The sequence below is a fragment of the Dunckerocampus dactyliophorus genome, chromosome 10 (genome assembly GCF_027744805.1).
Source record: "Dunckerocampus dactyliophorus isolate RoL2022-P2 chromosome 10, RoL_Ddac_1.1, whole genome shotgun sequence".
Taxonomy (NCBI): Eukaryota; Metazoa; Chordata; class Actinopteri; order Syngnathiformes; family Syngnathidae; genus Dunckerocampus; species Dunckerocampus dactyliophorus.
In genome coordinates this window covers 16,214,029-16,240,076 of record NC_072828.1, presented here as the reverse complement: position 1 = coordinate 16,240,076, position 26,048 = coordinate 16,214,029, and the positions used below count along the sequence as shown (strand labels likewise).

The window sequence follows — 26,048 nt, the reverse complement described above, 5'->3', positions numbered from 1 at the left end:
ACTGGGATGTGATATCATTTAAAAAGCCCCTGAAATGAGCAGGAGAAGGCTTCTTTAATAATATGTTTATTATGGTGGTTGTAGTTTGTGGTGGTAATTCTTCAGCACCATGACAGGGTCCATTCCCTGCTTCTAAGGCTGGCCTCCCGTGTAAAAGCCCTGAATTACTGCCTCCACATATTGAAGTCCGGGTGATTTACATCTCCATGGTGATCTACCCGCCAACCTCTTTAAATTTTATCCACTGCCTCGGCTTCAAAGTAAAGATTTACAACCGCAGGGTCGATGGCAACGGGACAACAAAGCCTGCGTCCTCAACAAAGGATTGATCACATTATTACACACGAATTTATGCCGTTTAAAATTTGAATGGATGTGAAGCGCTGCTGCATGTAATCAAACCAGACAAGCTGCTTGTCATGGCAGCTAGCGGGATAAAGCAGAAAGGCTGATAATCATCATCACCCTGCTTCCGAAAAAACCCTCCCCACCAGTAACTACAGCTTTTTGCCAAATGAATTGCCCATGAAGCCTTGGCTGTGTTCTCGTGTGGCTAATAGGAAGCAGGAGGACATCAAGGTGTCTGACTGCTGCAATTAACGAGTGTCGGCTGTAATTAACTTCTGCAAAGTTTTAATTAATTTTCATTGAAAAGGAGAATAAAATGTATCTCCTTACTGCTACAGGATCGCATGTAATCATTTATGAATAATAATTAGTGCACACTACAGAAACCGAAATGTTGATTAGTTTTATGGGCAGGAATCCTACATGCTCATCTCAACAGTTGACTGGACGCTGAAATGAATTGTTATATGCATGGCCGCTTGTTGCTGGGCAGAATTTATGGGTCCAAATCATTTGTCAGGATGCGCTGCAACCCTGTGCTAAGGTGTCGAAACACACACACACACACACACACACCTGCAAGTGTAAACAGACACACAATATGCAGCATGTGTATAATTGATGAGCACAGCAGTAGGGAGAACCACGAGAGGGACCAGAGGGCCATCACGTCCAAAAACTGGCATGCGGCCGACCTTTCACAGATACAGTATATTGGCGTGTGTGTGTGTGTACACAGGTATATACTGTAAATAATGTAGGGGTGGCAGGTGGTAAAGCAGCAGAAGATGATGAGCCTAAAATCACCCATTTGTATTTTTCTCATGTAATTCTCTAATCACGTTATCTCCTTATAAAATGAGATCACATACAACACAAAGGCATGTCCTGCTGTGCCCTGCGATTGGCTGGCGACCAGTCCAGGGCGTACCCTGCCTCTCACCCAAAATCAGCTGGAATAGGTTCCAGCATACCCCCGCCACCCCAGTGAGGACAAGCGACATAGGAAATGAATGAATGAATGAACAATGGTATGTATTAAGATGAGAATGACAACAATACAGTAACAAAAGATACGTTGTAGAAGCATCGTATCACTGTCATTACCTTCATGAGATTACTACGATAAGAATGATACATGATGGACAATTCCATGAGAATACGGCATATAATGGAATACATGATACAATGAGATGACATACAATCCCATTTCATTGTATTTCATATCGGTTATCAGCAAAAAAAAGCCAATATCGGACATCCCTAATCGTAACATTAGAATTTTTTCCCAACCTAATTTTCCAAAAATTGCAACTTTATATTTTGCAACTTTAATATTTCAAATGTACGCTATTTTTCTCTCCATACCATGACTTTACTCTTTTAATATATTGTCTTTATACTAGTAAAATTACTAGTTGTTTTTTTCCATTTTTTTCCCCTTTTCTTGTTTAATTGTATTTTTAGAATGCGCAAAGGGCCATTAAAAAAAAGTAAATGGCCCCCGGGCCACACTTTGGATACCTCTGCTATATACAGTATGATTCATATGATGAAATGGGATGACAGTAAAATAAGATTGGCACCACATACTGAAATGAGATACAATAAGATGAGTAAATAACATGATTTATGATAAAACGATGACATGCAATAAGATCAAAACTATACAAGATGAGACTGCATGCATTATGGATGCGGTGCAATAAATTGAGATGACACAATGAGTTGTGATATATTATAGAATAAAATAGAATATGATTCGATACACTCTATAGAGATCACTTACAGTTCATTAAGGATGCAAAGCGATGAGTGTGAATGTAGGATATGACGCAATACGATGAACTGAGGTACAATACGTCGACAATGTGACATGACATGATAAATGATACAATCCGATGTGATATAACCTCAGGCTTATCCGTTAGCTGGCGCCGTGACCTATTAGCAGCAGCATGACCCACATTATTTGAAAGGTTCATGTGCATGAATGCTACCTCAGGCTTGTAATGTCCCAACAGGCTTTGATGTAATCTAATGTATGCGCATGTGGCCTTTCCCATATTAGCAACAGAATGCCAAAAAGCCAAGTTTGGGGTAGTGGGCAGCAATGCACATGACAAATGCCTCATTCATTGCATGTGTGATTGTGTTTTGTGTGAGAGAGCGAAGGTGTCAATCTTGCTTAGCTCCCTCCAGGGTGATTAGGATCTGTAAGAGTGCGGCAGCGGGGGGGGGGAGGAAGGTACAGATGTGTGAGCCACATGCTACAAAGGTGTGATGCTGAGGAGGCAGGGCCTGGTCCTCCATGTACAGATTATTTTTAGCAACAGGTACGCTATGGGACAATCTGGTCAAACTTGTTCAACCAAGACTTCCATCATCATCATCATCATCATCAGTCACTTCAATCATCATGTCAAATTTTCCACACACAAAAAAAGCAAGCATAAAATAACTCTATAAATATTTTCTATGACGCTTATCCTCATTAGGGTCGAGGGGGCATGCTGGAGCCTATCCCAGCTGACTTCAGGCGACAGGCGGGGTACACCCTGGACTGGTCGCCAGCCAATCGCAGGGCACATATAGACAAACAACCATTCACACTCACATTCATACCTATGGACAATTTAGAGTCTCCAATTAACCTAACATGCATGTTTTTGGAATGTGGGAGGAAACCGGAGTACCCGGAGAAAACCCACGCACACACGGGGAGAACATGCAAACTCCACACAGAGATGCCCAAGGAGAATCGACCTGGGAGCCCAGGTCTTCCCGATGTCCAGACTGTGACTGTGTGGCCAACATGCTAACCACTAGACCACCGTGCGGCCGACAGTAAGAATGAGACGATGATATGGCATGATATACAGTATATGTCATCACATTTAACACAAAAATCTCATCTCACTGCGCTGTATTTACCTCATTTTGAGATGAGATTACACACGATACTGTGCATTGAGACGAGAGGTGATAAGAATGATATGATGAAATGAGCGTACATTCTGTCATTCTCATTGCATTATGAGTTGAGATACAATAAGATGAGAACATCCATCTACCCATTTTCTATGCCACTTTTTCTAGATGACAACATACATACACATGTCATTTATAGATATATATAGTCAACAAAAATATAGATGCAACACTTTTGTTTTTGCTCCCATTTTTCATGAGCTGAACTCAAATCTCTCAAATATTGATCAAAAATCTGTCTAAACCTCTGTTAATGAGCATTCATCATTCATGATTCATAATCTATCCACCTCACAGGTGTGGTATATCAAGATGCAGATTAGACAGCATGATTGTTGCATAGGTGCGTCTTAAGTGGGCCATAATAAAAGGCCAGTCCAAAATGTGCAGTTTAACTGTATTGGGGGATTAGTCGGTATCTACTGTGACCACCATTTGCGGCAAATACCATATACAGTGATCCTGAGCATCCCAAACATCCTCAATGGGTGACATGTCAGGTGGGTATGCTGGCCCTGCAAGTGCTGGGATGTTTTCAGCTTCTGGGAATTGTGTACGGATGGGGCTGTGCATGAGGTGATGCTCTTGGATGAATGGCACAATGGGCCTCAGCTTCTCGTCACGGTATCTCTGCGCATTCAAATTGCCATCGGTATCCGGTGTACGGTTAAACTGCAACATTCTGGAGTGGCCTTTTAATGTGGCCGGCCTAAGCCACACCTGTGTGATAACAAAGCTGTCTACGATATGCCACACCTGTGAGGTGGATGAATTGTGAACGCTCACTAAGACAGATTTAGCTAGATTTGCGAACATTTGAGAGAGATAGTTTTTTGTGTACTTAAAAAAAGTTACATCTTTGAGTTCAGCTCAAGAAAAATATATAATAATACATTTTTGTTGGGTGTATGACACAGTATGGTGACATTAAAGGTAAAAAAGGGTCCAAAGAGATCAGAACTATGTATATAGTGCAATGAGATTACATTTTATTGCATTGATTGATTGATTGATTGAGATATGACACAATGAGTTGTGATATAAAATACAATAAATTCCTCAACAAGGTGAAGAGAATATACACAGGAAGTTACGAGATTATTCTAAGAAGCACTTCCACAACATGAGAGTTGTCCTGGCTGGTCCACCATTATTACAGACCACTAGTGGGTGATCTGGGTGTTTCTATGGCAATGATTGACACACTAGCCTACTTATTACACACCTGTTTCGCTTCCATTTTTAAGCTGTTATTCTAAGCTAAAATGCTACACGTTGCTTTGAGGTGATAGCATCAGCTTCTGTGTGTGTGCTTGGACTTTAAATCACAGATGAACTCAAACTTAATCACAATGGAAGCTCGGTATTTGTGTTGGTTATCTACAGCATGGGGTTTGTGACAAGCTTCCGCACACAACAAACGTGGTGGAAATGTGTGCATTAGCATCTAATGTATGTTGATGGTTACTTATTTGTTGCCATTGTTCTCCCTACACGTTCTTTTCCATTTGTCTCCCTTAGACTTCTGTGTTATATTTTCAACCTCCTCTCTTATCCGTCTCCATTCCTCCGTCTGCTCTCTCTCTCCAAACCGCCGTCTTTGTCTGGCTACGCCTCCTCAGCATCACCATTAACCTGTCGGCTTTCAGGCCACAAGGGGGGAGGGGGCCCTAGCAACCGCCCATCAACATATCCAAGAGGCAAAAAATTCCTCTGCACTCCCACTGACTTGCCTCATTAGAAGTGCCCGGCTTGACTGAAAATAGATCCCAAGCTGAGGTAGCCAATTGTTCACGTGAAATAAAAAGCACATCTCGAAACCATAAAACAATCATGTGGCACAGCAGCTATTTAAATTCAGCACTTTGGTTCTCTCCTGTTGTTTTACTAAGCAACTTTAATTTATATGTATATTAGCCATTGACAGCAAGGATGGTAAACAGCAGAGAGCTACATGAAAGACATTTACACAATTCGAATTGGGGTGGGGGGGAATAAAACCCCCAAATCAACTCAGCTAGGCCAAGCAGACATCAAAACCAATTACTGGGAATTGGGCGGGGTTGGGGACCTTCCAGGCGGCAAGACGAGGACATTGAAAATAGAAACAACTGTGGATTTAGCCAATGTTTGGTCTGCCTCACATTCCTTGTACATTGTCACTGACAATGGTCATGTGATGTGAAGCATCCATATGAAAATCACCTGCCAGACATCTGTTAAGATAGTGTGGGTTTCCATGACAACCAGGAGGAGGAAAAAAAATCATGTGATGGACACCATTTGGTGAGGCTTTAGCATAAGGATGGCATTTTCTTGCTGCATTATAGCTTCTTATCTACCGGTTTTCCTCTTCTGCTTTCAGAGTCCCCATTCTGTCATCACAAGAACGAATCTCTTTCCCGTGTCCTTCCTCTGAACAACTTTGACCGCTGCCGACAAGATGCCCACCAGCTTGAGGAGCTTAAAAAGCAGATTGCAGGTAAAGTAGATATTCATTCATTCAGTTTTTCTGCTTGTCATGTTTAAGTGTAGTTGCTGGTGTGTGGATATACTTTAGAGTGGTCAGTGTACAGCTTGTACAGTATAGCAGTATAGAATAGTATTGTCTTCTGAAAATGATTCAACACAGCCATTATTGTCTAAATCATGGGCAACACAAGGGAGTAAACCTCACAGTGAGCACCATCGTTATCTAGCACTGCCTTAATCCTCTTGGGCATGGAATTCACCAGAGCGGCACAGGTTGTTACTGGAATCCTTGGACAGCTTGCACTCCTCCATCTTCCTTCTGCCCCAAAGGTGCTCAATTGTGTTCAGGTCTGGAGGACACATACATGTACCTGACCATTCCATCACCTTCGCCTTCCTCTGCAAGACACTTGTCATCTTGGACTGAGCTGATTACCATCTTACAGTACCAGTTGGAATTTCCACAGTTCTAATAGATTCCAACATTTGGAATTCAATCCAAGTGCCGGTAGCGCTCATGCAACCCGAGACCGTGCCACCGCCACCATGCTTGGTTGTAGGCAAGACCCCTGTGGTGCCAGCTATTTAGACAATAATGACTGCGTCGAGTCACTCTCAGTAAAGTAAAATAGTAAATCTATACTGCTAAACAAGCTGAGGAACTAATGAAGAACTAATGAGGAACTAATGACTAAGGCACATAAATTTGGACTAGTTACTGAGGAACTAATGAAGAACTAATGAGGAACTAATGCCTAAGGCACATAAATTTAGATTAGTTACTGAGGAACTAATGAAGAACTAATGAGGAACTAATGACTAAGGCACATAAATTTAGACGAGTTACTGAGGAACTAATGAAGAACTAATGAGGAACTAATAAGTAGAGTATTTATTGAGGAACTATGGCACATACATTTAAAGTAGTTACTGAGGAACTAATGAACTAATGAGGAACTAATAACTAAGGCACATAAATTTAGACTACTTATTGAGGAACTATTGAAGAACTAATGAGGAACTAATGATTAAGGCACATAAATTTAGAGTAGTTACTGGGGAACTAATGAAGAACCCATGAGGAACTAACAAGTAGAGTAGTTATTGAGGAACTATGGCACATAAATTTAAAGTAGTTACTGAGGAACTAATGAACTAATGAGGAACTAATGACTAAGGCACATAAATTTAAACTAGTTGCTGAGGAACTAATGAAGAACTAATGAGGAATTAATGACTAAGGCACAGAAATTTTGAGTAGTTACTGAGGAACTAATGAAGAACTAATGAGGAACTAATGACTAAGGCATAGAAATTTAGACCAGTAACTGTGGAACTAATGAAGAACTAACGAGGTACTAATGAGTAGAGTAGTTATTGAGAAACTATGGTACATAAATTTAAAGTAGTTACTGAGGAACTAATGAAGAACTAAACAGTAACTAATGAGTAGTGTTGTTTATCAGAGGTTAGCAAGCAGCTCACACAGTTAGCCAGTTTGCTAGTGACTATTGAACACAACAGGAAAGGGCACAAAGGAGATTGATTTCCAATGGTCTACAGCCAATCAGGATGCAGCACACAATGGGCGGGTTCTCGCTGAGCCAATAAGGACTGTTGTGGCTCCATATTAAGCCATATTGTCTACTGTGGGTTCCTAATATGCTCGTACAGGTACGTAAACACATACTGAGACTAGGTGAAGCCTCACACATCTTCAACTCTCACATGACTATACCACACCCTCTACTAGTAGCAGTAGGTAATACAATAACAGACACACAACAGAGCACCGATAGATCGCTCTAATACTCCACAAGGACGCACAACACAATATGCGGTCATACGCTGTTTAAAAAAAAAAGCTAAATTGCACTTTCCGCGAAACAGCGAGGTAGCGAGGGAATACCATATCAGGAAATGTTTAAAAAACTTGATGCTAATCTTTAAATGACAAAGTAAATGTTTGGATTGATTTAGTTGCTCGCTCCTTATAAGGCAAGGAATCAAATTTGGGAAGTGGAAAAGTCAGTAGAACCATGTGATTTCTCCCAGCCAATCAGTGAAGAAAGGTAATGATGATCATAAAAATAATTATGGCATAATATGTAGTAAAATATTGCACTACAATGTAGTGATTTATACTTTTTATAAGTGTAATAATTTTGACACATCTTTAGTTACTGAAGAAAAAAGTCTACTCTTGCCAAAATGTTCATGTTATCATTATATTTTATTATAAAATGAGGTCTCTTTGGTCAGGGGAAGTCACATGATTGCACTGTCTTGTAATGTATTATTTTGATGTATCGTTCATGTATTTAACCTTGTCTGCAATGGCTAATTGTAGGATCAATATGTAAGAAACGCCACCAGAACCAGAGCTGCAGCAAAACTACAAAAAGAGAATGATTTGCAAACATTATTCCCCAAACAAAAGGTGGTGATATACTGGTGGGCTTGTCTTTATGAGGTATTTTATGTGCAGATGACCCGATTGAAGGGTTTGGGTAAAGGGCTGATCAATAAACAAACACAGGTGGTGATTTAGGAAGCCTCTCAGCTGCACCAATGAATCTTCAAGCCCCATGGTTGCCTGATTATTGATAATCCTCTCATTTATTCTCCATAGCTTTGTCTAGCTCGCATGAAAACGCTCAAGGCTCAGCCAATAAGTAATTATGATAATGCATTTGTCATGTCAAAGCCACGTCGGCCATCAATAATGCACACCAATGGCAGATATGGGACGCAGCTGACTTTCTTCTTTTTCCCCAGACAAAGCAGCATCCTTTTCTCTTCAGATTGTCAATAAATGGGTCGCTTGTGCAAGATGTGTTATTTGCAGCTCGAGAGTGTGCTCTCTAGCTCAAAAGCTGACAACAATAGAGAGAGAAAAAGTGGTGATGGTGGTAACATCAGGAAGAAGGGACACGAAAAGCTGGAGAAATAGTAAGGGCTGAAGGAAGATCAAGAGAAAGTGTGGGGTGCGACGGAAACAGTGGTGCATCTGGCAACATCCGGAAGAGTGCAATACCGGGAACAGTTAAGATCCTGTGCGGAACCCTGAAGTTCCCAGACCTCTGGTAGACTACCTGTGCCTGAAGGAGATACCGCCCAGGTGGGCAGGAAAACTACTTTAAATGCAGGTGGTCCTTCGTTTACAGCCTCCCGCGTTACGTCGTTTCGTGGTTACGTACGTGCTTCCATACATTTATTAAAAACTTAATTTTGATCCGTAAGCACAAGACTCACTCGAGAACGTGTTACAACGCGGTGTGCCGTGGAAGAATACACCATGTGCTTCTCATGCGCATCCACACTACCCTCAACACTGGACTGTCACAACCACCGTTAAGGTCTACCCTGACAGTGTAAGGATCACAAGGAGGTTGTGGATCAACAATTTTTATTGCAAAAACAAAACAGGCCACTGCCGAACAACGGCAAAACAACATCAGCAAACTCAACTGTCCTCTCTGCAACCACACACACAAAATCAGGACTCATGTTAGGTTCACAGATAGTCGGAAATCACAGAACTCTAACACTACAGTACACATCACTGCCAGGTCACTAATCTTCTGAATGCGATACTAATAACTTGGGGTGTCACAAGTCACCCGACTCACAAGACGAGACGAGGCACGAGATTGGATCAACGAGACGAGACGAGAGTTCACTTTAATGGTTGTTTGCAATAAATTGCACACTCAATTTTTTTTGCTTTCACTCCCATTTCTTCTTTTTGCATTTTGAAGCTCTACTTAGAACCTCCTTAAGATCCAACAGTGCAAAATGTAAATTCCTGCTAAATGGTCTTAAAATCTTGATCAGGAGTGTCTCCAGCCTCAAAACATGCAGCGAGGTCATTATGATTTATTGGTGGTGTGTATCTATACATCTTATAGTGTAGATTGTGTTATTTAAGTGTTATTCAGGGCTTTAGGGCTTAAACACGTATTGTGCATTTAAGCATTTAGTTTGTTAGCTTCCGTCGCTAATGAACAATGGCAATTGACGAGTGAGGGTTCTGGAGTTGAATCCAATGGGATTTACAGGATTAAGCATTTCCTCTGGATTTTCGACATTTTTGCCACAGTACAACACAATATGATAAAATACCCCCCCCACACACACACACACACACACGAGACCCCATGCCCCCCCTGCTCTTGTCTTTGCCGTGTCACTGTGTCAAGCAGTCTGGACTTTTCCTCCCTGCTCTGTTGCACTTGTTATTCCTCAGGCTGTGCTGCCGCTGCCTTCACCTCCTCCTTCCATTGCCACGCTGGCAGCTGTATTTTGCCTGCGTGACAGCCTGACCATTTTATTTATAGGCCTAGTCATTTGATAGGGTCAGCAAGATGGAGATGCAGAGAGGGAGGGAGGTTAGACTGGCTCCCATTTGCACTGTTTGCTCGTAATTCTCCTCCTCCATTAAAGTCAGATTTGATAAACAGTCAGTGTAGCCTAATACTGTAGACGACGTGGTCATGGCACCTACAGGAAGGGACAATATGGAACTGGAAGTCTTTAGAAGACGACGACATACCTAATTAACGATCAGCAGTAGAGAGCAAACCCACCAAATCCTGTTAGACCTCCAGCTACCTCCTGGCTCTTCTTCAATGCAACTAAAAATCATTAGAGTTATTTTTTCTGACATGGAGCAATAAGTCCTAAAAGTTCAACACCGTGCAGGCGACAAGGACTAATGTACGTATCGATGTGACCTTTGACCCCTGCTACCTCAATCAATCGCTTTCTTGCTTCTTAATGAAGCCCAAATCCCCAAAAGCTTAAAAAACAGATCTGTTGCAAATGTTGACCAGGTACCTATTGAGTTGATCTCTGACCCCAGTGTACGTCACACCTCTTGGATTAGATACCATTCCAAATCTATAAGGTACTTGCTTTTACATTAAGCAATTGTGACCTCTTGGATGAGTCGTCGCTGCGCTGTTGGGGTCATTTTGTTTGGCCGGCCACTCCTGGGAAGGTTCACCTCTGTTCCAGTTGCGGATAATAGCTCACACTGTGGGTGTGTTCCAACTATAGGTGGCTCACACTCCTCAGCCTCCCTGGGAAAGTCTATTCCAGGGTTCTGGAGAGAAGGGTACGCCCGACTATGTGGTTTTTGTCCCGGTCACGGAACACTGGACCAGCTCTACACCCTTGAAAGGGTACTGGAGGGTACATGGGAGTTTGCCCAACCGGTCTACATGTGCTTTGTGGACTTGGAAAAAGGCATTCGACCGTGTCCCTCGCTTTGTCCTGTGAGGGGTGCTCCGGGAGTACAGGATTGGTGGCATGCTACTATGTACCATTCGGTCCTTGTACAACTGGAGCAGGAGCCTGGTTCGCATTACCAGCAGTAAGTCAAGCCTATTTCCAGTGAACGTTGGCCTCCGCCAAGGCTTCCCTTTGTTACCGGTTCTGCTCATATTTTTCATGGACAGCACCTCCATATCCAAGGCCATGGTTCTCAGTTGGAAAAGACTGGATTGCACCCTCCGGGTTGGGAGTGGGGTCTTGCCCCAGGTGGAGGAGTTCAAGTTGGAGTTGGAGCATGAGTTTGACAGGTGGATCAGCGCCCTGTCTGCAGTAATGCGATCTCTGTACCGGACCGTCGTGGTGAAGAGAGAGCTGAGCCGGAAGGCAAAGCTCTCAATTTACCGTTCGATCTATGTTCCCACCCTCACCTATGGTCATGTGCTTAGGGTCATGACCGAAAAAACAAGATTGCGGATACAAGCGGCTGAAATGAGTTTGGTCCGTGGAGTGGCTGGACTCACCCTAAGAGACAGGGTGAGGAGCTCAGTCATCCGGGAGGAGCTCAGAGTAGAGCTGCTGCTCCTTCACATCTAGAGGAGCCAGTCGAGGTGACTCAGGCATCTACTCCAGGATGCCTCCCAGAAGCCTTCCTGGTGAGGTGTTCCGGGCATGCCCAGCTGGGAGAAGGCCCCATGGCAGACCTAGGACATGCTGGAGGGATTATATCTCACAGCTGGCCTGGGAACGCCTTGGTGTCCTCCCGGTGGAACTGGAAGTGGTGGCCGGGGACCGGGAAGTATGGACTTCCCTACTGAGACTGCTGCCCCAGTGACCCGGACCTGGATAAGCAGAAGAAAATGGATGGATGGATGGCTCTCACTATGTTTTGCTGGAGTCCCAAAGCTTTAGAAATGGCTGTATAACCTTTTCCAGACTGATAGATCTCAATTAATCTCAGTTAAATTGTGTTTTAACAGGGGAGGCAGTCACTTTTCCACACAGGGCCATGTAGGCTTTTTGGAGATTTTTTTTCTCCCGTAATAATAAAAGTTTCATTTTAAACCGTATTTTGCGTTCAGTTGTGTAGTCATTGACTAACATTTCAATTTGTTTGATGATCTGAAACATTTAAGTGTGACAAACATGCAAAAAAATAAGAAATCAGGAAGGGGGCTAACACTTTTCCACACCACTGTATTTACAAAGCAAAGCATGCTGGGACGCGGGAAGGTCTCCCAGCGAGGCGACTATCCAACCAGTTTTTATTTATGGTAAGGAAAAGACAAGAGCCATGTACGTATTGATCTTTGACCTTAGCTAACTCAACCATCTGAGATAGGAAACTACTCCAAGCAATAGACTTCTTGCTGCGGTACACAGCAATAACCCCTAAAAGTTTAAAATAACACCAGCTGCTAATTGTGACAGGGAAAGAAGTGACGAGAACCTTTTTAATCTTTAACTCTAGCTACCTCTTGCGTCTAGGATCAGACACTCTTCAAAATCAGTCGTGTTCTTGCTCTAACCTCAGAAATAACCCCTTGAAGTGTGAGGAAGCTTAGGTCTCAATTGTGACTAAGGAGATAAGGAGGACCCTGTAGCTTTTCATCCCATCTTTGACCCCTGCTGACCTTTATGGCTCAGTAGCTTTCAAAATCAATAAAACAGCAAGATGCCCACTTCTAACCTAAGCTACCAGAGCCAACATTAGAGCGACGCCCCGCCCGCTCAATCATGCGAACCGAATGATTATAACACATTATAAGAAGCTGGCACCGTGATGAGTCATGCTTGGTTGAGCAGCCACAGCCAGCACGAGCGAGTGAAGCATAGTGAAGCATGCCGTGCACAAAAGGTACAGTAATTGCTTTATCCGCCTCCTGAAAATCATCTCCTTGCAGTGTCTACAATGAAATCACATGAATGAACAAGTTCATCCAAATGATGGACTGGTGGGGGCGGGACTAATGACATCTAAAGTAAAAAAAAACAAAAAAGGCTCACTTGGCTTTAAACATCAGCATAAATATAAATGTATCACTTTGAAAAGATTCATGAGGCATGTGCTAACAAGCTGAATATTTTAACAGTGAATTAATTACCACGCGGGAAGGTTGTGCTCGTGTATGCATGCCAGCTCACACGCGCGCACGCGCACACACGTTGGTGCAAGTGAATAATTGCTTCCTTGTATTCACAATCACACTGCAGTGTTTTTGTAGTTGTTTACGTAGCATTATAGACAGAGGTTCCTAGTATATTGTCCAGTGTTACCCACCATATGATAAAAACCTTTCTAAAGAAAATTTCCCAAAATTGAATATAGACATTGAGCTAGTTTAATATGTGTTTTTTCTTTTTTATTCTTTCTATTCAAGAGGTCAAAACCTCAGAAAATCTGGCAAGACCGCAGCTCAGTGAGCATCGAAAAGGATTCACTTCACAGGTGTGTCGTCTTTTTTGGAGGGGGGACTTTTCTGGGGGTTTTTTGTGACGTCAAAGAAGAAAAGGTACGACGATGACGGTAGTTACAACCGTATTTATGGTGACACAAGAGGTACACTGCCTCTCCATCCTGGCTGCCCAGTACAACACGGACAAGTCGACAATAATTATTATACTAGTAGAAGAAGAACAGAATGGACACATTTGTTAGTCATCATCAAAGTTGAAATGCACGTGACTCCGAAGGCTCCTTTTTACGCTTGTATGACATGTAAGAATGTTACTTTTAAAAACATGGCCTGTGCAGATAATAACTGGAGTGGACTCGTTTTCTGCAAAGGTGCCTCGCTACTGTATTAAGCGTAAGTCTCTTTTCATGTTTGGAATAGTGCATGTGATTAAAAAGTCATGTATCCATGTGTGTTTTAATATCCCTTTGTAAACAGTGAGTCAGTGGCAATTAACAGTAAACATAATGGCTTTTAAAGTGTTAAAAAATATGTATAACAACTACATGATAGGTATAGTTCAGATTGAGTCATTTTATAAATATAAGAAATGACACGGCAAGTATTATTCCTCTGTGTTTGCCTGGGAGAGAGTACTGGACAGCATCTTGTCATTGGGCGGTCAATGAAACTCCCGCTGATTGGTCCTCGTCTGGGCAACAGCGATGAAAAGTTGAACATTTTTCAACTTTCTCGGATCGCAATGCAAGTCGGCAGGTGCACAAGCACAAGATTTAACATGCACAAGTTTCACGTGTCGCTTGACAGAGGCTTGCATTAATCGCCCTGTCGCGCAGGTGCAATTGAAAACGAATGGGCTAAAGGCGATGTCACCTCACGTGTTGGAGCCCAACGATCAGTAGACTTATGTGGTCGCTCGTTTTGTGGAAGCTCGTTTTGAAAATGACTTTCAGCGTTTTTTCTTGTGTCTCACCACATATCAGGCATATACGTAGGTCAGCCTGTATCATTGGCGGAGAAGACAAAGACATCTGCCCATGCAGAATTAAAAACTATCTTTTTCTGAGGTGTTTCTTTTTGGGGGGTTATATTGATGGTTAGCCGCACGGTGGTCTAGTGGTTAGCATGTTGGCCACACAGTTAGGAGATCGGTAAGATCTGGGTTCCAATCTCTGTTGGGCATCTCTGTGTGGAGTTTGCATGTTCTCCCCGTGCGTGCGTGGGTTTTCTCCGGGTACTCCGTTTTCCTTCCTCATTCCAAAAACATGCATGTTAGGTTAATTGGAGACTCTAAATTGTCCATAGGTATGAATGTGAGTGTGAATGGTTGTTTGTCTATATGTGCCCTATGATTGGCTGGCGACCAGTCCAGGCTGTACCCCGCCTCTCGCCTGAAGTCAGCTGGGATAGGCTCCAGCATACCCGCAACCCTAGAGAGGATAATGATGATTTAGGCAGAGGATCGTCCAGTATCTCGACGGACATCCAATCAGATCATCGGGCTCAGGGCGGTTGACATTTTTTGGGGGGGTCTACGATCTGACTTTTTGTTCCATAACCCTCAGGATCTTTAGTTTAAGTTTAAAATGACTGTCTTACTGTGTCCAACAGCAGCAACCGTGCACTGCGAGAGACCTTTCTTATGCAGCTTAACAATCCGACCACATTCAAAAATTTGACTTCAACAGATCATGACGGTGTGAATACTTGACAGAAAATGACATTGAATCCACCTCTTTGCCAAGATTTCAAGGCTGTGGCCTTAAACTTTTGATCAGCTGATGAACAGCCTGTTTCACTTGGTGTTTCCAATACATTGCCTCCTCCAATTTCTTTTTTTTTTTGAGTGAATTTTAAGCACTTTATGGGCAAATTGACTATGTAGTACTCTGCTGACAAGCTAACAATAGCTACACAGAGACCATTAAACAGTAAATTGACATTCAATGCTAATCAGGTTTCAGTTGTAGGATGCTATACTGGCGTAAAAGAATACAATGCATGCCATAGTGGTGAGTGCACCATAGTGTGAGCAGCATTTACACGTTGTATGGAGGTGCACGTTTGCATGCCATTCAAGATGAATCATTTATGTCACTCATTTTGTGCCACCTTCAAAGAAACACCAACACTTTCGGGATATAGAACACAGTAAGGGGGGGGTTCTTACCTGAGGTAACGCAGCGGTTCTATGGTTTCAGCCTCTGCTGAGCTGTGGTTCATCTTGTCCATCTGTTGTCACTCGGGAGGTCAAAGATGAGAAAGGATGGAGGCGCGCCTCTACAGAGAAAAGAACACCCCCCTGACGCTCAGCCTGTCTATAGATGCTTTGAGGGTGCTGGTCGCTCTCCACTGTGCTGAGACAGAAGCACTGTGCTATCAGCAGCACTCACAACGAGAGACGGCCAATTAAGAATCAGGAGAGGGGGATACTCGCCGGCTGATTGGCTCGGGCGGCCGCCACCATCAGAGCATCCTAGGCGCAAAGACACCCCCTTCATCCTCATATTCACACACATTTGTGCAGCCAAAGTATCGCTTGATGTGGAATCTAGAGCAGGCGTCATAACAGGGAGGACTTGGCTGCAAACATTTCACATGAGGGGGATGCATTTAGAACTAAATGAGGGCGTGCATACATTCTCCATCGAATGTTAAGAGCAGAAGTGGCACTTTGATGCGTGGAGAGTAACCATATGGATGTAGGCCAACATTCTAGGAGAATAAAAAGTACATTAAAATGTAAGTTACATGCACATAAAGGATGTGGAATACCTGCCAAGAAAAGGCCATAAGTAGCTCTAAAAGTAGCTCTAAAATATAAAACAACTATTAAAGTATCTCCTTTCTAAAGTTTAAAAAGATTATAAAACAAAAACACACAAAAAGGAAACAAGCAAATAAAAAAGCATCTGCACAGTGATAGCAAACCGGTGCAAATGCAACATATTGGTTTATTCTGCCATCTAGCGGCAAAAAGGAACAATTGCACAGCCGTTGTAAACTAACTGTTAATCAGGATCAAATGAGGACATTTAAGCTGCATCTCATAGAAAAACTACTGGAAAGATCAAGTCAGTTAAGGTAACTCACACTGTTAATACACATTAGGAAATTCCCTCAGAAATGCAATCCAAATAAAACTGAATATTTGTAGACGAACACAATGTATCCCACTGGGCATCCTAGCGATCTTGTTGGATGCTTAGTAAGCACTTATAAGGCAGTGCCATGACATCATTCGACCACCTGCTAGGATTTCGCGTTACGATTGCGCCAATTCAGGCAAGTTCAACCACTCCCTGCAAATGATGAGCTTATTTGTCCGTTTCCCAGCCAATCATCGTAATTTTTGCCAATTTAATGTATCCCCGAGTAGCCCTCAAACACACACGTCATCTGTCTAACTAATCAAATATGTCCCCGCATCTTCCACCCACGTCTTCACTTCCTTGTTTATATTGATATAGGGCATAAGATGCTCATTGTCCCGTTTTTCGAGAGCAATGTTCAATTACAGACACTAATATGCTTGGAGATTATAGCTGCTGTGCTTAAAACTAGTATCGCTAACATTCTACGGTTTACCTTTTGTCAAATACACTAACTTTGTTTTAATGTTGATATTATATACTATAAAAACATATTGACTTTGATTTAATTTTGACAATTATTCATTGCAATTAAATAAAGCAGCCAAGGAGGGGTTAAAATTTGTTTTTATTATTTAATAGAGCAGGGGAGGGGGAAAAAAAATCCAAAAACCATATCTCCTCATACATAATTTTCTTTGCCGTATGGATTTGGGCTGCCGCCACCCCTTTCAAAACAAACGGAATGGTGTTGACTTGAAACGGTGGCAACAGCAGGGTTCATTTGGGATCATGTCGCTGGTATCCACAAGATGCGGCCGACTGCTGCTGCTACTTTGCGGGAATGTTGAGACATAAGCTGGGATGTCACTAAAAGATGCGAGGCTCAAGTCCAAAATGAAAGCAGGAAGTGATGATACAGTATGTGAGAGGTCGCATATGAGAAGTCAAGATAGTGGAATGCACAAACAACCTGGGCCACTGTTTCCTTCATTCATTGCCAACAGACTGAAGAGATGTTTCCATGAGAGGGGAAAAAGACTTGATTATAAAAACCTGGCAGAGTGGGAACTCCTTTTTGTATGATGTTCAGTGGCTCATCCTGGTTAAAATGCACAATATGAAACGTTAAAAGACTGACTGGCAGGGTTTTTTTGTTTTTCTTTGCATCACTACATTCTGAAAGCGTCTTCTTGACGGACAGATCCTTTTTGTCATCATCCTTTCCTATGGTGACCCTATAAATAAACCCAGAGACAGTTTTTGTCTAAAGAAAAATAATGCACCACAACCTAAAAAGGACTAAAAGCGGGAAAAAAGCATGTCACAAATATGACATTCCTGACAAAATACACCCCCCTTCATCACGGGTCATGTCCAGGGAGGCTCCACGAGTTCCATTTGGGCTCCACTTGTTCTTTGGAAGGTTTGTATTTTTTTGTTTATTATTCAATAAGAGTAGTCCTCCATGTTTTCTACATTAGTCAGTGAAACCGGTTTACTTTTATTCTTCCTCTTCAAACACCAAAAGTATTTAAAAGTCAGCTACAATGTGGAAACCAGCAGCTGTAAAACCACCTTCAACAGTAACGTGAGCCTGTATAATTCGGTGACGGAGGAGCGCAATATTCCAAAAAAATAATACAAAAAAACAACCAAAAAAAAACACAGTATATGACTTGGAGATAATCTTAAACATTCAACCATACAAACAAGAATCCAACACACTTCTCTGGAAGTGCAGTTTTACAGTCTTTTTTTTTTTCTTAATTTTTGCAAATCTTAAGTTTTCCCAATGGTCCTCAAAAAGCAGTTCTTCCACCAGATGGTGAAGGTAGGTAAGGCGCGTACTCTACTGTGTCTAATAATAATAATAATAATAATAATCTTAATATCTTTTCCCTGTCTAATCTATAGACAGGAGACACTTGGGAACTCCATGGTGATTCCCACTCATCTCAGCTGGAGAGGAACCCTTACCACCCAAAAGACTGGACAGGACATGATCCTTGTATCCCACACTTGGGGAAGGACTCTTGTTCATCTCCAGACAAACGGGGTAGTTTCTCTTCCCGTCCTGCATCATTTTGTCCAAACAAGTCCATAGAAAGGATTAGATCGTTATAGATGGGAGGGTGCATAATGGCTATCATAGATTTTACAAGGGGAAGGGGGGAATTGGAGACAACTGAGACTGCATTATTTCCATGTGTTGGCTGCCTGGGAGATGGAGCGGGAGGGGATCATGTCCAGCAGGTACTCTCGCTGGCGCTCCACAGAGGAGCTGGTCTTGTGGGTGGACAAGCTGGAGGGGTTCACATAAGCCATAGTGACGCCTGCCAGGACACAAACGCACCCAGTGGTTAGTTAACTGTGGAAGAGGTCAGGGGATTATGGGAGGAGGGGGTCACAATCATGTAGGAAGACGAAGGAAGATGATTAGACGTTACATCGTAGTAGCTGTTGGCCAGCAGATAGGGGAGAGAGTTTAAGAAGCAAGCTTTAATGTCCATTAGAAGTGTCCCATGTGAGCAAAAGTGACTTATTTTTAATGACATGACTCACATCTCAGAACGTAACCCCTGCGGATAGCGAGAATCTATTGTATTTGTGTTAATAAAAATAGATGATCAAAAATGAAATGGATGGAAAACAGCTGTGAAGGTCATGATATTACAACAATAAGTCATATTACCAGAATTTAAGAGCCACAATAGGAACAATTTTATTTGTGAGGATGACTTATTAGTTTTTTTTATTGTGGCCGACCTAAGTCACATATGTGCAATATTCACGTTGTTAATCAGCATCTCGATATGCCACACCTTTGAGGTGAATGGATAAATTAGCAATGCTCACCAACACAAATAGATTTGTGGACAATATTTAGAGAGATAGGGCTTTTGTGATCAATAAAAGGTTTAGATCTTTATTATCACTTTTAATGAGCTGAAGTCAAAAACAAAAGTGTTGCACTTATAATTTTGTTGAGTGTAGATAGCGGTGTGAAAAAGTGGTTGACCCCTTCCTGATTTTTTTACTTTTTTGTCACAAATGTTTCAGATCATCACATTTAAATATTAGTCAATGACAACACAACTGAACACAAAATGCAGTTTTTAAATCAATCTTTTTATGATTAAGGGATAAAAAAAAAAAATCCAACCCTACATTCTAAGTTTAATTTAAAAAAATGCATGTTGTGTTCAGTTGTGTTGTCACAACAGAACTGAACACAACGGGGCAAATGCTTTTTCATACCACTGTATATACACAAGAACATATTTACGCATACATAATACATTCTAATAACATTAATAATAACAATTTTTTTACTTGATTCTTTTAATATTAAGACCATTTTTTAACATTTCTGCTTGTTTCTCCTAATCGTATTCTACGTACTGTATAGTATTTTTGTTAAGGTGGCCCAAATATTCTTAGAACTAGCACCACCACAGGTTGACTGCCATTAGATGACAAGCAAAACTGGGGGACAAAAAAGTAGTTTTGAGTGGCGAAAAAAATAAACTTACAAATTAACTCTAAACTTACAACAAAGCATGTTGCATACCCAGAATGAAGAGTGTGCCTACTTTATAGAAGAATAGGAGTAGCTTATATACCTGTATTGCTGCTATTCTGCTTCCTCCAGGCGGTTACGTTGCCCTGGTTACTGTTGCTGCTGCCGGCACTGACCTTCGCTCCCTGCTGCAGCGGACGTGCCGCCGAATGCTTACCTGGCCTGCTGCCCAACGCTGCGGCCGTCACTGCACTCTGCAGCTAAGACGAGGAGAAGGTGAATGAGTGTGATGCACCACGAAAGCTTCATTGATCATAAGGGGGTGCTTACCTGCTTAATGGCCGAGTGGTGGCCTGTCACAGACCTGTGAGGCATGGCGGCCCTGACCTGTTTGTACTGCTGAGCCACCAAAACATCACTTTTGGACAGCGAGGGAGAAGACGAGGTGGTTTTGGAGACGGGAGTGGCAGAGGAGGTGGTGGCTTGGTGGAGGATACGCTGTTCGATCTCCTGCTCCTGCTGGAGTGCCTTCACAAAGGCTGCCTTCAGCCGACTGGTGTGCTCGGCCTTCAGGGCCTTCTTCTGATTGGAGGACATGCACTGGTTACACAGGATGGTCCCGGCCTTCTCTTTCCTCCAACGGGAGGTGAAATCCGTTTTACACTGGGTGCAGGTGTGTGGCTCTTTGGGAATGAAGCTGGACATGCCAGCTGTTGGACCCAGGTTGCCTGTGTAAAAGAAAAAAAAATAAAATAAACAAACACTTACAACCACTAACACATGAAAACCATCTAATGCAATGAGCCTCAAGTGTGAGCCTACCTCTGCCGAGCATGTCTAGGAGTTTTTGCACCACTTCCTCTAACCCCAACAAGTAGATAAACTCATTATTGGCCGCAGAAGGCAAAAAGTTAAACTCAGGGGCAGGGGGTTTTGGTGGCGGGATCTCCAGCAGCGTCTTTTCCAGCTGCTTACGGAGCGCAAGCTTGGCGGCAGCCTGTCGGCTGGCGGGAGAGTCGATGCTGGAGTTGGGCGACACCGACGAGCCTTTGATGCCAGTTGGAGACGCCTGAATAACATAGCAGAATAACACATAGCAGAACGCCCCTAAGTTACTTCTTTTTACACTTGTGCGTGTAAAAGAAAATCCTACCATTTCACAAAAGGACAGCTGTGTTAAAAAAAAAAAAAAAAAAAAAAAAAAGAAAGCAGTCTTTGCTACACATCTTAAAATAAAGTATGGAGCTCTGCCAGCTGTCAGTCAGCTACAGACATGGAAACTGTACGTTTGTTTTTCTGAAGTAAATATGCTAACTTAGCATGATGTTGCTATTAAAATGTAATGCTAGTGTTTGTAATGTTTGTGTCCTCCTGTCCCACTCCTCAATGTTACATTGTTGCACGTGATTTATAGATTCTACAACGTTAAACAAGTGTAGAGTTACAAAGTTGCACTTTTTGGGAGCTACACACTCGCAGACTCCAATGGATTTGAATTCTCACCTGTGGGATGTTGACCAAGATATTACTGTTAGCCACATTAGCCACCCGTATGAGGCCCTGCTGAATGATTCTCTGTCCCTGCACCTGGACATTGGGCACGGAGGCCCGGGGAGCCAGCAAAAGAGGAGGAGGGCCTGAGCCGCTGTGCTGCTGTGGTTGCTGACGCAATCCGGCGATCTGCTGGGGAGTCACAGTAATAATCTGTGACAGAGCCAGTGACATAAGGCAGTGTGAGACAAGAGACGTGAAGTGTCACTTGGGACTAACCTGGGCTCCTCTGACCAAGGGCGGCATGACCGTCTGAGAGTTGTGTTTGGATTGGACGTGTTGCCCACCTCGCACCAATGGAGGAGGGATCACCGTGCCTGAGCTGCGACCCGTCACCTGTCAACCCAATACAGTGGTGTGGAAAAGTGACCTGATTTCTTTTTTTTTTTTTACATGTTTGTCACACTGAAGTTTTAGATTAAACAAATTCAAATACTAGTCAATGACAGCACAACTGAACAAAAAAATTGAGTTTTTAAATGAAACTTAAGGGAGAAAAAATAATCAAAGCCTACATGGCCCTGTGTGAAAAAAATGATTGCCCTCTAAACCTAATAGCTGGTTGTGCCACCCTTGGCAGCAACAACTGCAATCAAGCGTTTGCGATAACTTGCAATGACTCTCGCTGTGGAGGAATTTTGGCCCACTTATCTTTGCAGAATTGTCTTTCAGTTTAAGGTCATTAACTTGGAAACTTTTCCATTTATTAATATTGAATCCTACTTCGTGGAAATTCACTTATCGCGGTCAAGTCTGGAACCAATTAATCGTGATAAACTAGGGACGGCTGTAATAACGAATATGAGCAGTAAAACAAATTATGGAAGTCTGTGGGTATAGCTACATTTGCCCTTAAGCTATTCATTTTGAGGTACTACTAGATACATTGATGACATTGTGATATTTTAAGGAAAGGTAAATTTACCTTGCTTGCATAGTTATAAAGTGAAAACAAATGAATAATCAGTGTCATAATTGTGCATACGTTATGATTTTGTCCAGTTGGACATATCAAAAGGTGTTTACCTGGAGGGGTCCTTTGTTTGATGTAATGCTACCTCTCACCAGAGGAGGTGGAGTTGCCACAGAGCCAGTTGCCTTAGGAAAGAGACATTAAAAGTTTATTTTGTTACTTTAGTTTCCCAAAAGCGAGTGGCGACAAGTAGTATTTGGAGACGTAAAAGTGAAAACAAAACGTATTGTTCTGCTCCGCTTCACAGCAGTCACAAGCGGGGTGACACCGTCAGCTCCCGCAGCACACTCTCCGCCTCTCCCGGAGTCACCACCGCGGCGATTAGCATGTCACAGGCTGCGAACACGTAGCTGCAGCGCACTTGTCGTTATAAAACATATTGCTATGCTCTCGTAAATTCTACAGTTTCATTTTACGGTGCAGCAACATGCTTCAGACTCAACTCCAAACTCAGTCAACTTTTTTCTCTCCAGTGAGACTCACCGCATACACTAGCCTACCTCCCCTTCCCTTGCTCGTCCAATCAGCAGTCAGAACGCAGTCTAGATGCACGGACTTGCGGTGAGTCGGATATTTAAAATTATTTTCGAAAACGCACTTTCCCCTATTTCGGTGTTTAAAAAAAAAAAAAAAAATCAACGAGCCAAAACAAGGAGGCTCAAGAGCTGCATGTGGCTCTGGAGCCGTGGGTTGCCGACCCCAGCTCTAGGGATACTAACAAGAGTCATAATGGCTTGACTCAGTGTAAAGCCTCTAGTTTCCCTCTTACCTTCTGAGCTGTGCTCTCCTTCTGGATCTGGCTCTGTCGTAGCTTCTTAAGCAGTACCAACTTGGCTTCCTGGAGTCTTAGTTCTTCTTTCAGCTGTTTGATTATTTGCTCCCTCTCCTCTGGGGAACTCTTCTATAGAAGTAAAAGAGATTTGATGCTATTTGTATGTCAGAGAGTAAAAATTAAACACATTTAACCTCATAGTGCTTGTAAGGTTTACAACGGTTTTCCCCACCATAAGTTTGTCTGTATCCGTCTTGTTGAAGCAGTGGCCGTTCATGAGGGGACTAGATGGCTCGTTGTCGGATAACACAATCACGTCGTCAGGTGAAGGCGGCTGGCGCTCTCTCTTGATATCACTGAGGGAAGACAAGGAGCAATAATACTGAGAACGTGTTTAGACTGAACGTGATAATAGAATGCTTTGGTCTGCAAACACCTTGGGATTTTGTCCACTAGGTGGTAGTATATAATTATAGTTTTGCTCACCCTCCCAATGTGGTGGAACTGTGCACCAAGGCAATAAGAGGGCAAGCACCAGGAGATCAATAATGGAATAATGGCGGCAGAGGGAGAATAACAAAGGCTTGTCTCTGCCAAACAACGTGGGCTTCCAGACTTCAGCTGAGATGAGACACTTAGTCAAACAAACGCGCAAATTACAGGAGGAGCAGTTAAGACAATATGCAAACTGGCTTTTCCTGAAGATATGAGGAAACCAACATACACAGATGAATCTTGAGGGGTGGGTGGAGATTAGCACTCGGGGGTGGAGGCCATTTTACGCCACATGGGCTGCATGGCTAAAGAATACATCTGCTTCCAAACACAGCTGGGAGCCTCTCAGGGACAAAAGTCAAAGTTGGAAGGCTGGAGCATGATGCACCCACACAGTTAAGAATTACTTTGACACAATGTGTCACAGCTTAGGCCTGGTTTTTAACCACTAAGAGGCCTCCTCCCCCTTCCGCTACCTCTGCGGCCTAGTCGTACAGGGAAGAGCCTGGGCCTCAACTCTCCCCTTCCTCCCAGCTGCCAACACCAAAGTCACAAGTTGAGCTGAGACAAAGTCTGCCAGAGACACGGGAGAGGGTGACATGATGGGGGGAGGGGAATACATGGCCAAGAGCCAACCTATTGTGTACACTCTCTCTCATTCACTCAGTCACTCAACCAGTCACTACTTGGCCCACCCCTCCCCCAACAGTACTTGTTCATCTTTTATATTCCCAACTGGCTTAGCTTTTCACACTTTGTGCACACTTCTGGCTTCACACAGGCTTGGCAATGGCACATTTGCACGATGCAGTCCAACTATGAGGCTGCAACCATGTTATGTGACATTGAGAGACATTAAAAGGATCACAGTTTAGCAGATATGGTTTACTGTGAAAAGCCTGTGTCCCAACAACGCCGAATACTTACACACAGGTGGTGTCCCTCTGTTAAGGCTGTGATACTCCCTCCAAAAGCGGGAATATTGGTAGGTTGACCATGTCTCCGCAAAAAATTGACTTTTTAATGTTCTGACAGTAATGTGTGTCCTGAAAGCCTGCTTATGAGCACAAACCTGAGAAAAATCTCCCACACTTGTTTGCTCCTCGCTTTTGAAGCGCCATGTTTTCATGACATCATGAAGGAAAAACATCCTTCCTCACGGACCCCCATGTATACGCCCACCACTTCACTACACAGAAGACAGCAGTGTGTTTTTTTATTTTTATTTTTAAAGTCTTCACTATAGAGCTTAAAATAAAGTCTGGAGTACTGCCAATCATTCTGTCAGTCTGCTACATATGTGGGAGCTGGAACTCTGATCATTTAGTTTTTCTTCTGCAAATAGGCAAACCACGCATGATGTCGCTGTTAAAATGTGACTAATGTTAGCACTGTAGCTCACACAGCTATGCTAATGTTGCAAATGTTTGTGTCCTCCTGTCCTACTTCTTAATGTTACGTTGTTGTATACAATATATAGCATCTACAAGTATTACCTTGTTGGACAAGTGCAGTTACAGTATATATGTAAAAAGCGGAAGTGCACAATAGTGCTTTGGACAAACCGTGCTCTTTAGCATTGAAGCTACAGACACACAAAATGGCGCGTTCCTTACAGGGCTTACTAAAATCACTTTTAAGTAGGGGTGTCATAAGATCTCGCAAGATTAAAACATGACAAGATTTCTCGGAATTTCTCATAAAAAAATGTTTCGTGGGCACTAGGCCTGGGATGATAATAAATTAATCACACAATAAGTGCAAATATTGCCAAGTGCATGAGTGTCTGTTTTCCTCGTCTCTCGCCTCCAAACAGGCAGGAAGAGTGTTCACTCTGTGCATTGGTTTCAGCACCTTGGTGCAACTGCATGAACGGAGTGAGCCATTTTGTCAGTCTTTGTCCCGGTTGGTGGAGGCGGGCCAGTAGCATACACAGTACAGAAGAGTGTAACATACTCATTCTACCTAGGCCAGTGGTCGGCAACCCTCGGCTCTGGAGCCGCATGCGGCTATTCAGCCCTCTTGTTGGGGCTCCCACGCCAAGCGCTGATTTTATTTATTTATTTTTTTAAACACTGAAGCAGAGGAAATGTGCGTTTTCAAAAGGAGTATGAAATATCCGACTCCGTCCGTGAATGCA

At 42.8% G+C, this 26,048-nt stretch overlaps 2 protein-coding genes across 2 annotated transcripts in view; both read right to left on the bottom strand.

Annotated features, from left to right (window-relative positions):
- The window catches only part of yjefn3 (YjeF N-terminal domain containing 3), a 41,611-nt gene extending 25,716 nt beyond the window's left edge, over positions 1–15,895 (bottom strand). The window contains exon 1 of the mRNA XM_054789080.1: positions 15,673–15,895. Within this exon, the coding sequence (XP_054645055.1) occupies positions 15,673–15,734 (62 nt within the window). The 5' untranslated portion in view covers positions 15,735–15,895. The remainder of the gene's footprint in view (positions 1–15,672) is intronic.
- A 1,295-nt stretch (positions 15,896–17,190) lies between these two features.
- gatad2ab (GATA zinc finger domain containing 2Ab) overlaps positions 17,191–26,048 on the bottom strand; it is a 33,804-nt gene continuing 24,946 nt past the window's right edge. Inside the window, exons 3-11 of the mRNA XM_054790320.1 lie at positions 23,646–23,769; positions 23,411–23,542; positions 22,695–22,766; positions 21,888–22,004; positions 21,621–21,821; positions 20,940–21,186; positions 20,448–20,845; positions 20,221–20,377; positions 17,191–18,930 (exon numbers count right to left, since the gene is read on the bottom strand). Of these exons, the coding sequence (XP_054646295.1) occupies positions 18,794–18,930; positions 20,221–20,377; positions 20,448–20,845; positions 20,940–21,186; positions 21,621–21,821; positions 21,888–22,004; positions 22,695–22,766; positions 23,411–23,542; positions 23,646–23,769 (1,585 nt within the window). The 3' untranslated portion in view covers positions 17,191–18,793. The remainder of the gene's footprint in view (positions 18,931–20,220; positions 20,378–20,447; positions 20,846–20,939; positions 21,187–21,620; positions 21,822–21,887; positions 22,005–22,694; positions 22,767–23,410; positions 23,543–23,645; positions 23,770–26,048) is intronic.